This window comes from Salmo trutta, chromosome 10 (assembly GCF_901001165.1).
Source record: "Salmo trutta chromosome 10, fSalTru1.1, whole genome shotgun sequence".
Classification (NCBI taxonomy): domain Eukaryota; kingdom Metazoa; phylum Chordata; class Actinopteri; order Salmoniformes; family Salmonidae; genus Salmo; species Salmo trutta.
Genome location: NC_042966.1, coordinates 15,802,907 through 15,814,688, shown reverse-complemented (window position 1 = coordinate 15,814,688; position 11,782 = coordinate 15,802,907). Strand labels below are relative to the sequence as shown.

Genomic DNA, 11,782 nt, shown 5'->3' with positions numbered 1-11,782 from the left:
GGAGAAATGCATATAGGCCTACCTTAAATGAAGTCCATTCGTCTGTCCTTAAGGATGAGCTTGTTGGTGGTCAAACTCTTGTCTCTGAGCATCCACAACTTTAATTGTGGCGCTGATATGTGCACAGCAGAACCCCATGGCCATTATTTTATTCTGCAGATCACAAAAGAGTGCATCAGTTTAGCTGGAAATCTCCACTTAGACCATCAGCTGAAAGCCGTTTGATGCCTTTGACAACCAGGTATCACATCCAGAGGCCATCAGCAGCGTGTCGTTGTCCCGATCTGATGATTTTCTGTCTCTTCCTTTGATGAAAGTCAAGAAGCGCAGGTGCTGGTCTCCCTCTATGAAGTGTACCAAGTTTTCCTTGGAAATCCAACTTGAAAATTGTTTGAGGTGCAGTATAGTGTCCATTCGTCATGTTGTTTTTGCAGGCTAGCTAGCTTTGTTCAGTTCAAAGGATGCAAGCACAAAATTATGTAGACACCCAAATGTGCAGAGCTTACCCCAGGCATACCCACACAACAAGGGTAATTAACAGCAACTGGAGTCAGTAACGCGTTTTAATGGATTTGAATGGATGGGAATGAAGGCATGCATACCCTGGTGCCTTTCCTGACGTTTTGATACCGTTTTATCAAATGTTTAGATTCTGAGCATAAAAAACACCAGAATCATTGAGAAAAAACATTAGATAACAAAAAATGAATGACCATTTTTTGTAATATGATTTATTTGGCTTTCCATAACAGCTTTTTTTTATGACATAATCATAGACCTACCCGGCCTACTGCACATCATTGGCTCACACACCACACATTTTAACAGACACTCTTATCCAAAGTGACTTACAGGAGCAATTAGAGTTAAGTGCATTGCTCAATTGCACATCGACAGATTTTTCACCTAGTCGGCTCAGATATTTGAAGCAGCAACCTTTTGGTTACTAGTCAAACACTCTTAACCGCTAGGCTACCTGCCAGCCTCACATGCACGCACGCACGCACCTATGCACACACACACATAGCATGGTGTATTTATTTTGGCACTAGATTCTAAATGGAGTGGAGTAGAGGTGAAAAGAGCTGGGTCCGTCTGTTTCTCCGCTGGTTTTGGTTCTTTGGTTCTGGCCAGGGCGTCAGACTTCCAGTGGAGCAGCTAACGGCAGGTGGAGCATATCATCAGACATTCCATCTACCTCTCATGAGAATACATCAGTTCCACACCTCAGAGAAAGAAAGAAAGCGGGGGGAGAGGGAGAGATGGGGAAATGAGTTGAAAGAGGTATAAAGAGTGGGTAGACATTCTGACCTTCTCCATGAGTGGGGATTATTCACTTACAGTAAAATGGCTGCCGTGTTGTTACAGAACTAAAGTCAATGTGGACAGTCTTCTGGGAATATTATTGTTTTGAATGTGTATCAGGAGGAGCTGAACAGAGGGAAGCCTAATTGGGAACACCTGAGTGAGGAGCTCCATGTACTCATCACAGTGGAAGACACACACAACAGAGCTCAGATCAAACTACAAAGAGCTACCGCAGAGGTCAAGAAACTACTCGTACCAGCCGTGAGTACCATGAGATTCATGCTATAATTATGTGTGTGTGTTTGTGTGTGTGTGTGTATATACAGTTGAAGTCGGAGGTTTACATACACTTAGGTTGGAGTCATTAAAACTCGTTTTTCAACCACCACAAATTTCTTGTTAACAAACTATAGTTTTGGCAAGTCGGTTAGGACATCTACTTTGTGCATGACACAAGTCATTTTTCCAACAATTGTTTACAGACAGATTATTTCGCTAATAATTCACTGTATCACAATTCCAGTGGGTCAGAAGTTTACATACACTAAGTTGACTGTGCCTTTAAACAGCTTGGAAAGTTCCAGAAAATGATGTCATGGCTTTAGAAGCTTCTGATGGGCTAATTGACATCATTTGAGTCAATTGGATGTGTACCTGTGGATGTATTTCAAGGACTACCTTCAAACTCAGTGCCTCTTTGCTTGACATCATGGGAAAATCAAAAGAAATCAGCCAAGAACTCAGAAAAAAATTGTAGACCTCCACAAGTCTGGTTCATCCTTAGGACCACACAGCTGCCACACAGCTGTCAGTAAGGAGACGCGTTTTGTCTCCTAGAGATTAACGTACTTTGGTGCGAAAGGTGCAAATCAATCCCAGAACAACAGCAAAGGACCTTGTGAAGATGCTGGAGGAAACAGGCACAAAAATATCTATATCCACAGTAAAATGAGTCCTATATCGACATAACCTGAAAGGCCGCTCAGCAAGGAAGACGCTACTGCTCCAAAACCGCCATAAAAAAGCCAAACTACGGTTTGCAACTGCACATGGGGACAAAGAAATGTCCTCTGGTCTGATGAAACAAAAATAGAACTGTTTGGCCATAATGACCATCGTTATGTATGGAGGGAAAAGGGGGAGGCTTGCAAGCCGAAGAACACCATCCCAACCATGAAGCACGGGGGTGGCAGCATCATGTTGTGGGGGTGCTTTGCTGCAGGAGGGGCTGGTGCACTTCACAAAATAGATGGCGTCATGAGGAAGGAAAATGATGTGGCTATATTGAAGCAACATCCCAAGACATCAGTCAGGAAGTTAAAGCTTGGTGGCAAATGGGTCTTCCAAATGGACAATGACCCCAAGCATAATTCCAAAGTTGTGGCAAAATGGCTTAAGGACAACAAAGTCAAGGTATTTGCGTGGCAATCACAAAGCCCTGACCTCAATCCTATAGAAAATGTGTGGGCAAAACTTAAAAAGCGTGTGCGAGCAAGGAGGCCTACAAACCTGACTCAGTTACACCAGCTCTGTCAGGAGGAATGGGCCAAAATTCACCCAACTTGTTGTGGGAAGCTTGCGGAAGGCTATCCGAAATGTTTGACCCAAGTGAAACAATTTGAAGACAATGCTACCAAATACTAATTGAGTGTATGTAAACTTCTGACCCACTGGGAATGTGATGAAAGAAATAAAAGCTGAAATAAATCATTCTCTACTATTATTCATTTCACATTCTTAAAATAAAGTGGTGATGCTAACTGACCTAAGACAGGGAATTTTAACTAGGATTAAATGTCAGGAATTGTGAAAAACTGAGTTTAAATGTATTTGGCTAAGGTGTATGTTAACTTCCGTCTTCCACTGTATATTGTACACAGTATGTCCCACTGGGCAAAAACTGGTTGAATCAACGTTGTTTCCACTTCATTTCAACCCCAAAAATCTATGTGGTGACGCTGAATCAGCGTGGAAGATGAATTGTATTTGCAATAAGTAATCAACATAAGGTCATTCCGTATTTCTTTCACCCAACTTTTAACCTAAATCCAATGACATGGTGAAATGTGTTGTTGATTTTCACGTTGAATTCCCAATAGTTGACAACTCAACCAAATGTAAATCAAAACTAGACGTTGAACTGATGTCTGTGCCCAGTGGGATGTGTGTGTGTGTGTTTGTGTGTGTGTGTAATTCGCCAGGCAGCATCTATAAAGGCGTATCCATGGTAATGTGTGTTGTGAAAGGAGGAGGGGATGAATGGAGAGACTGTTCACTCTTTCTCTTCACTCTATCACTCCTTTCACTCCTCTCTCACACTCAATTCATTCCCTCCTCCTCATTCTCTTTCTCTTTCTCTTTTCTCACATCAACTCTTTCCATGCGTCCCTCAACAATCCTCACATTCTCTTAGCCACCTACCCAATGCCCCCACACCACAGACAGAATATTGCTAAAAATGTTGCTCTCACTCCTGAATTCAACATTGAATGAAGTAGTTGTGAACTTTCACCCAAACGCTCAAATCGCACTGCATTGACTTACAGCAGGGATATTCAAACTGGGGTCCGCGGAGGTACCGCAGGGGGTCGGCAAAAATATATAAATGTGTTGGGAGTTACCTTTCTAGCTAATAGGCTATGTTAAAGTTAACTGTGGGTAGGGCAAAAATGATTTTCAACTATCTACCAAATCTATTCATTTTAAAATGTTGATTACTTCCCCTGGCAATTATCATTCACTTGATTATAAGACAAGACATCTAGAATATATATCATTTTTTTTGCCAACGTATACTACTAACAGTACATTAAGTTAACCCAGAGGACCTGAGAGTGTGGGTGGGGATGAATGATATCTGTTAGTTTAACCTTGCTGGCCTAGCTGTACAGCTTTAGGCCTACGCCACTCACAATCTGTTCACCAGAGTGTAACGTAATCCAACCTTCAGCCAACTAGACGGATATTAAATGTCGTGTGTGTGTGTGTGTGTGTGTGTGTATGTGTGTGTGTGTGTGTGTGCGTGTGTGTGTGTGTGTAGGCTGAAGGAGAGGACAGTCTAAAGAAGATGCAGTTGATGGAGCTGGCCATTCTCAATGGAACCTACAGAGACGCCAACATCAAGCAACGTAAAGATGACATCGTTACACTCTTAGAAAAAAGGGTTTCAAAAAGGTTCTTCGGCTGTCCCCATAGGGGAACCCTTTTTGGTTCCAGGTAGAACCCCCTGTGGAAAGGGTTCTACATGGAACCCACAAGGGTTCTACATGGAACCCAAAATGGTTCTACATGGAACCCAAAATGGTTCTACATGGAACCCAAAATGGTTCTACCTGGAACCAAAATTGGTTTTACCTGGAACCAAAAAAGGTTTTTCAAATGGTTCTCCTATGGGGACAGCCGAAGAATCCTTTTAGTTTCTATATAGCATTTTTTTCCCTAATAGTATAGAAAGTGCCTGTCCTGAAACTGTCGGTGGGGATTTTTGATGTTTTCGTTTCCAACTAGTAATTATTTTCTGTTTGTTTCTCTCTCTCTCTCTCTGCGTGTGCGTATTTACATGTGTGTGTGGGTGCGTGCAGCCACTATGGCTTTCTCCCTAGCCTCCTCTCAGCAGCCTCGGCTCATCTCCAGTCCCTCCCCTGTTATGCAGCAGGCTATGAGAAACCCCGCCCCTGTTCAGCAGCCCAATCTCATGCCTCACCTGATTCGTCAGATCCAGAGTCAGCAGGCCCTCATGCAAGGAGCCAATCAGCATGCAGGACTGATGCAGCAATCACCTGAGTCAGGAGGATTCTTCTACACTCCCTACGAATATTCCCCCTACACCCTAACCCCATCTATACTAGAATACCCCATGGACACTAGTGGAGTATTAGGTAAACACGCACACACAGATCAAGTTCATTTGGTAATGAGGGTTGTGTTGTTGTGTTGTAACCTGGTTGTATTTCTCTCTCTGTCTCCAGGTATGGCTTTCCAAACCAAAGGCTGAGAGATAAACTCCCTCCTACATACGGACCTCAGACACACACACACACACACACACACACACACACACACACACACTTATCTGAGATGGGCCTCTTGACTGTCTTCTTAATGTCTCTGTAACTGTTTGATGATGTCACTGTTAACCCCCTGTGTTTTGGTGTTTTGGTAATGTGGTTGCGTGGTGAGCAGGAGCGATGACGGCTAAGGTGCAACGCCACAATATGAGGGTCCATCCTTACCAAAGAGTAGTGAACACCGACAGAGGTCAGTTAGATCACTAGACAGTGTGAGTGGGGATACGCATTTGTGAGTGATTTTGTGTGTGTGGGCGCCAGTGTGTGTGTGTTCATGTGTGTGTCTGTTAGTTGACCTGTGTGTGCCGCCTGCTAAGAGGGGTATGAGACCAGAATGTGAGGGGAAGGTCAAACAGTGAGCTGTGTGTTAAAGTCAAACAACACACTGTCACAGAGCAGAGAGAGGGTAGTGTTAGGAATGGATGAGTCCGTTCCAGGGGTGAATATTCCAGGGCGCTCATAGCCCCTCTGTCAGATAGAGGAAGGCATGTGAGGTTGTTCCCTGCTTTTAGAATGAACCGTTCCTCCATGTGACTGTGACCTTGTGACTCTCTTGATTTAGAGTTCTCTTCAAATACTGTTTATCTCTCGCTCTATCTCTTTCCCCCTCTTTCTCTCACTCTCTCTTTGCCGGTTGTTCCACAACTGTTCAACCTAAGAGACGAGCAGGGTCGTCTCTTTTATACCGTCTTAAATTACGCCATTCCTTTGCTTTGATTTTGTAAAAGTAAACACAACTTTTTGATCTACTCTTTTATTTATTGATATGGTTTTCTAATGATTGTTTTGTATATTATGGATCAGAGACATAAAGTACTTGAAGCTGAAACAGCCTTCTAACCATTATCCATACGACCTTATACATTATATGACCCTATACTACTGAAATCTGCATTAGGAGAATGGAGTGTAAAGTAAGCATTACTGGACCTTCGTGGGTTAGGGATGGGTTGACATTGGATATCATTTATAAAGACATTCCGTTGTCATGTCATTATGCTTGCCCTATTCTTTGGAGATTATTGTAGTTGTTGCTTATGTGCTTGGAAAATAGAATTTACTTGTGTGATTGTAAAAAATGTATGAATATAATTTTAAGCTATGAACAGGACGTGTTGTTGCATTCTTGGGGATGTTTTCTTTAGAGTTTACACTACAGACGTGAAGTTCTCACTTGTATTTATTTTGCAAACATTCGAAGGGTTGTTTCGGTATGACTTTGTATGTTGAAGTGATGCTAGTGTTTTCTTGGTGTCACTATCATACAGTAGAAGTGGCCTAGTCAAGCTGTGTATCAGCCCTAGTTTAACTGGTGTACGTAGAGAACCAGTGTTTGATATTAAAAAAAAAACAGACAAAAAAATTAAATAAAAAAATGTCTAAAAGTTATTATTATTAGAAAATATCTGTAAAAAATATATATATTCTTAATGTATTCCTTCTAAAATCACATCTCTTAACATCTCATGGCTCTCGGTAACTGCAGTCCTCTTTGCTTCTCTAGCGATTACATCTCTAATGCTTAACAGCAGTCTGGAAACCATACCAGATCATTTTTAATCAATTAATTAGTCATCATTGCATTTGGTCTTTTCTGTCAAGACACCATAACATACACCCTGACTGCTGCTAACCATTAAACTGTGTTTACCCCTCAGGACCCACCAGCCGTTTCACATACCTGATCTATTCCGTCAATGTATTGGTTATTAGTTGACTAGATGATGTGAAACTACTGGTGGCCCCCATAGACTGGGTTGAGAAACACTGCGTTAGCCAGAACAGCTTTAGATGTCAGTGACATTCTCACGCCCTCCCACGAAACCATACCCTATGCTGTCTCCATGGTTTCTCTGTCTGTAGTGCAGCTAGCCTCACTGTAGCAGTGCTCATACGTTCTACAAAGGGCACCTTTATAATGCCTTCATTAACAATACATAAGCATTCATAACTGCCTATGTCAGCAGTCGCTGGTTGGCATCTCACATTGTGTCACTTACTGCATATGCCAGACCTTATGTCAACTTGCAGCTATTGACTTATAAATGCCTATGTAGTGCTTATGAAGGTGTTATGTATGTTCACACTGTGTGTGTGACTGCAGTAAATCGGACACCACTAGCTGACACTAATCTCTTTCTATCTTTTTCTATGTCTTTTTTGTTTCCTTAATTTCTTTGTGTCTGTCCGTCTGTCTCCTAACCCCCCCCCCCCCCCCCCAGCTGCCACAGCAACTAACCCTTGACCTCTGTACCCACTGATGACCCGCCCATCTCCGCCTGTGGCTTGCTCGTTGCCATGCTCTGGACAACAGCCACGCCCCCCCCCCCAGGAGTCACCTCTGCCAAACCAACCAGAGACCAGCGCCATGGTAGTGACCCTTCAGGACCCAATCAGGACCCAGTCACCAGCCATGCCCACCCAAACACCACACTATCAGGCCATGTGCCCCTTCTATAGGAACCACTACATCAAAACCACCCAATCACAACCCCCCAACCAAACCCCAGCCATGCTCTCTGCACTGGTCAGATAACCTATCTCTATACCTTGCCCTGCATTGAGTCGATTTGAAGCTATAATATTATAATAATTAAATAATAATAACAGTTATATGTATGATCATAACATATTCATGCCCACTAAGCTAGTCTGACTGTCCCTGTTCTCAAACCCTCAGCGGGGGTCTAGAGAAACCGGAAGCACCTCGTTTTCAGGGGGGAAGCAGAGAAGAGGCGAAGCCTAAAAAACGGATGCTCACGGTTTCTACCGACCCACTAAGTGGTTTATTTTACACCAGCTACTTTATGTTACCGTCACACAAAATGTTACTCAGATCTGGTTTAATAGGTCACACTAGTTTCCCATGATGTCCTCTCTAAGACTAGGCTTTTATACCATGCCTGCCTTTCTACATTGACCTGAGTCAATCTAATGGGTAAGATCACACTTCTCCAGGTGCTACAGAGTGAAGAGTCTCAACCATAATGTTTGCTTTACCAATACAGTATTATATAAATCTGGAGAACAAAGTGCCTTTATTTATTCCAATAGAGAGATATGTCACAGACCAGAGCAGCCTTTTTATGATGGGTTTATATTCTCCATGAAACACGTCTCAACAAAGTGAAAGAGATGTGGTGTATTATAAAGAAACCAACTCAATGTTGTGGTTTCCCATAAGCCTTTTGGATTTAGAATGAACTGCCAAAAAGGGTCGGTTTCTTCCATTAGTATAGTAGGACCTCCTCAGAACAGTGTTAATTTTGTGTGTTTATTTTCTTTGGGGGAATGATGTGTATACTTGTGTGTCTGCCTAGAGAACACACCCTATTGTATAGTGTTGTGTTATTAGATATGTGCGTTACATACCTGAGCTCCTAACTCTCCTCTTGCCCAAGCGGTTGTTTTTACGCCACACAAACCATCTCATTCAAGACAAAACATCTGTTTATAATGTATTTTTTATATGATATTTTGTATGTGAGAAATAACATTAAATGATGTTTTCTGGTAAGAACAGTATGCCTTACTATGGAGATTTATCTGATTCAGTTTAAGAGCAAGCTTTGCCTACAACCAATGTGCCATTCACCAAGTGTCCGGAGAGTTTTTCAAGTCCTGATATACTGGAAACCTCGACGTATTCTGGAAAATTGTTGTCTATCAAGTTAATCTCAGTGTTGCTTACCTTCTGGGCCTTCTCTATGTAGAGAGTCGTTATTAACTGTAGTACTGTATATTAATCTACTCTTTGTGTTAACTTACCAGTCCTGTACTGTTAACCTCTCTACTCATATCTGCCTCTGCCTTGGTTTCTTTAAAACATAAACTGTGTGAATCTGAGAATTAAAAAGTGTGTTGTTGATGTTTAACTTCTTAAAAGCTGGTAAACAAAATAACTCTTTGTACTGAAAAACAAAAACATTATTAAACTGGTAGTTGTAAAAAACTAACAAACTTTGTCGCTTTTTCTCTGAAGCTTCTAAAGTTTCCAGTGAGCTTCCTTTCAGCATACTAATCTTAAACACTGCAGATACTTTTGGAATACACTTAAATTCTTTAGAAATACAGTACACTAGATATGCACTTGGTCCCTCTCCTCTCTGTCTCTCTCCAACTCCGACAGTCTGAAGCAAATCGATTGTGCAACTTACCCTTACACACTCACTCATACCTACCCACACACAAAAACATGCACACACATCTGCTGAGTGAATTATACTGGAGCACTGTGGCTCTCCCTAACGTACATTATCTCTCTCATTCAACGGTTAACTACAGAAATGTGCCATATTTTAACTGCTGTACACACTCTCTCTCTCTGTCTTTCTGTCTCTTGCTATATACAATATATATTATATAAGACTGCACTGACAGAGCTACACCCAAGCACAAATACCATATATAGACTTAAAAAATACTGCTTTGACTGAGGGCTGTCAGTGAGTTGTTCACTATCTGCCCTCTCCCTGCCCCCCTGCTCCCCCTCGGGGGGTAGGGAGCTTATTGAGCCCCAGGCTTGGCTCTGGACCTGGAGCCTTTGCTCTGGATACTGACCCTGCAGCTGTAGGAGGAGAAATAGCATGATCTGGCAACTCACTGAACTAGAGGGAGCCTGATCTGGCAACTCACTGAACTAGAGGGAGCCTGATCTGGCAACCCAATGGACTAGAGGGATCCTGATCTGGCAACCCAATGGACTAGAGGGAGCCTGATCTGGCAACTCACTGAACTAGAGGGAGCCTGATCTGGCAACCCAATGGACTAGAGGGAGCCTGATCTGGCAACTCACTGAACTAGAGGGATCCTGATCTGGCAACCCAATGGACTAGAGGGTTACATTCCTATGGATGGAGTTTGGGCCAAATGAGAGAGATTGGGAATGAGTGAAAGAAAGAGGGAAAATAAGAAAGGCCAAGGAAGAGGAAAAAGAGTTTGCCTTTCTCCCTATCCACTTTTCCTACTGCGTCATTCTCCCATTTGGGGGTTGAGGCAGAGGCACCTGTCAGAAACATCTAAAACTCTGTCTGTGTGTGCGCTCTTGATTTCTGCTGATCCTGTTTTGTTTGTAGTTTTATGACATTTATCCCAGGATCTCTAAGACCATCGCCACACCATCTGGTAAACTACTCTCCTCTCTGTCTAATCTAGCCTAGAGCCAATACTAGCCCATGGGGGGGTGGCTAGTATTGAATAACACATTCCAAAATATTGCACAAAAGACAGTCACAAAATAAATAATAAGAAACAAGGTTTTTAAGTGTTTGTCCTTTATCTAGGAGAAATAAGAAAGCTCAGGAAATATTTGTATATGTACACTACATGACCAAAAGTATGTAGACACCTGCTCGTCAAACATCTTATTCCAAAATCATGGGCATTAATATGGAGTTGGTCCCCCCTTTGCTGCTATAACAGCCTCCAGTCTTCTGGGAAGGCTTTCCACTAGATGCTGAAACATTGCTGCGGGGACTTGCTTCTAATCAGCCACAAGAACATTAGTGAGGTCGGCACTGATGTTGGCCTATTAGGGCTGGCTCGCAGTCGGCGTTCCAATTCATCCCAAAGGTGTTCGATGGGGTTGAGGTTAGGGCTCTGTGCAGGCCAGTCAAGTTCTTCCACACCAATTTAGACAAACCATTTCTGTATGAACCTTGCTTTTTGCATAGGGGCATTGTCATGCTGAAACAGGAAAGGGCCTTCCCCAAACTGTTGCAACAAAGTTGGAAGCATAGAATAATCTATTGTCATTGTATGCTGTAGCGTTAAGAATTCCCTTCACTGGAACTAAGGGGCCTAGCCTGAACCATGAAAAAAAGCCCCAGACCATTATTACTCCTCCACCAAACTTTACAGTTGGCACTACACATTGGTGCAGGTAGCACTCTCCTGGCATCGGCCAAACCCAGATTCGTCCGTCGGACTGCAAGATGGTGAAATGTGATTCATCACTCCAGAGAACGGGTTTCTATTGTTCCAGAGTCCAATGGCAGCGAGCTTTACACCACTCCAGTATGGAATTGAGTATGGTGATCTTAGCCTTATGGCTCTTCGGCCATAGAAGTCCATTTCATTAAGCTCCCCACAATCAGTTCTTGTGCTGACATTGCTTCCAGAAGCAGTTTGGAACTAGGTAGTGAGTGTTGCAAAAGAGGACATACGATTTTTACGCACTACGTGCTTTTTGGGGTAGGCTGAACTAATTTTATACTTCCATAAAAATGTTTAACCGGTACCGGTTACATTCAGATGAGTCCCATGACACTTGTGGGGTCGTAGAGCACAATGGAGAACACCATCATGTTCATGAGAATCTCCTCTTTCCACAGTGAGGTCACATTAGTTTGTAGACCAAACAGTTAGGACGCTACAAACAGAAGTTGGCACATCAACGGAACCGATTT

The 11,782-nt window shown here is 42.7% G+C and overlaps 1 protein-coding gene across 3 annotated transcripts in view; it reads left to right on the top strand.

Moving 5' to 3' along the window:
* The window catches only part of LOC115201220 (protein quaking-B), an 18,860-nt gene extending 8,231 nt beyond the window's left edge, over positions 1 to 10,629 (top strand). Inside the window, exons 4-8 of one of the 3 annotated variants that reach the window (XR_003879709.1) lie at positions 1,426 to 1,569; positions 4,349 to 4,436; positions 4,890 to 5,186; positions 5,277 to 5,565; positions 7,598 to 7,621. Coding sequence is in view for 2 of the 3 variants with exons in the window: in XM_029764654.1 (XP_029620514.1) it covers positions 1,426 to 1,569; positions 4,349 to 4,436; positions 4,890 to 5,186; positions 5,491 to 5,565; positions 7,598 to 7,620 (627 nt within the window). In the remaining variant the exon portion in view is untranslated. Of the gene's footprint in view, positions 1 to 1,425; positions 1,570 to 4,348; positions 4,437 to 4,889; positions 5,187 to 5,276; positions 6,482 to 7,597 lie in introns of those variants that run through there. The other 2 variants (XM_029764654.1, XM_029764656.1) reach the window with 2 other exon arrangements.
* The last annotated feature ends 1,153 nt before the right edge of the window (positions 10,630 to 11,782 follow it).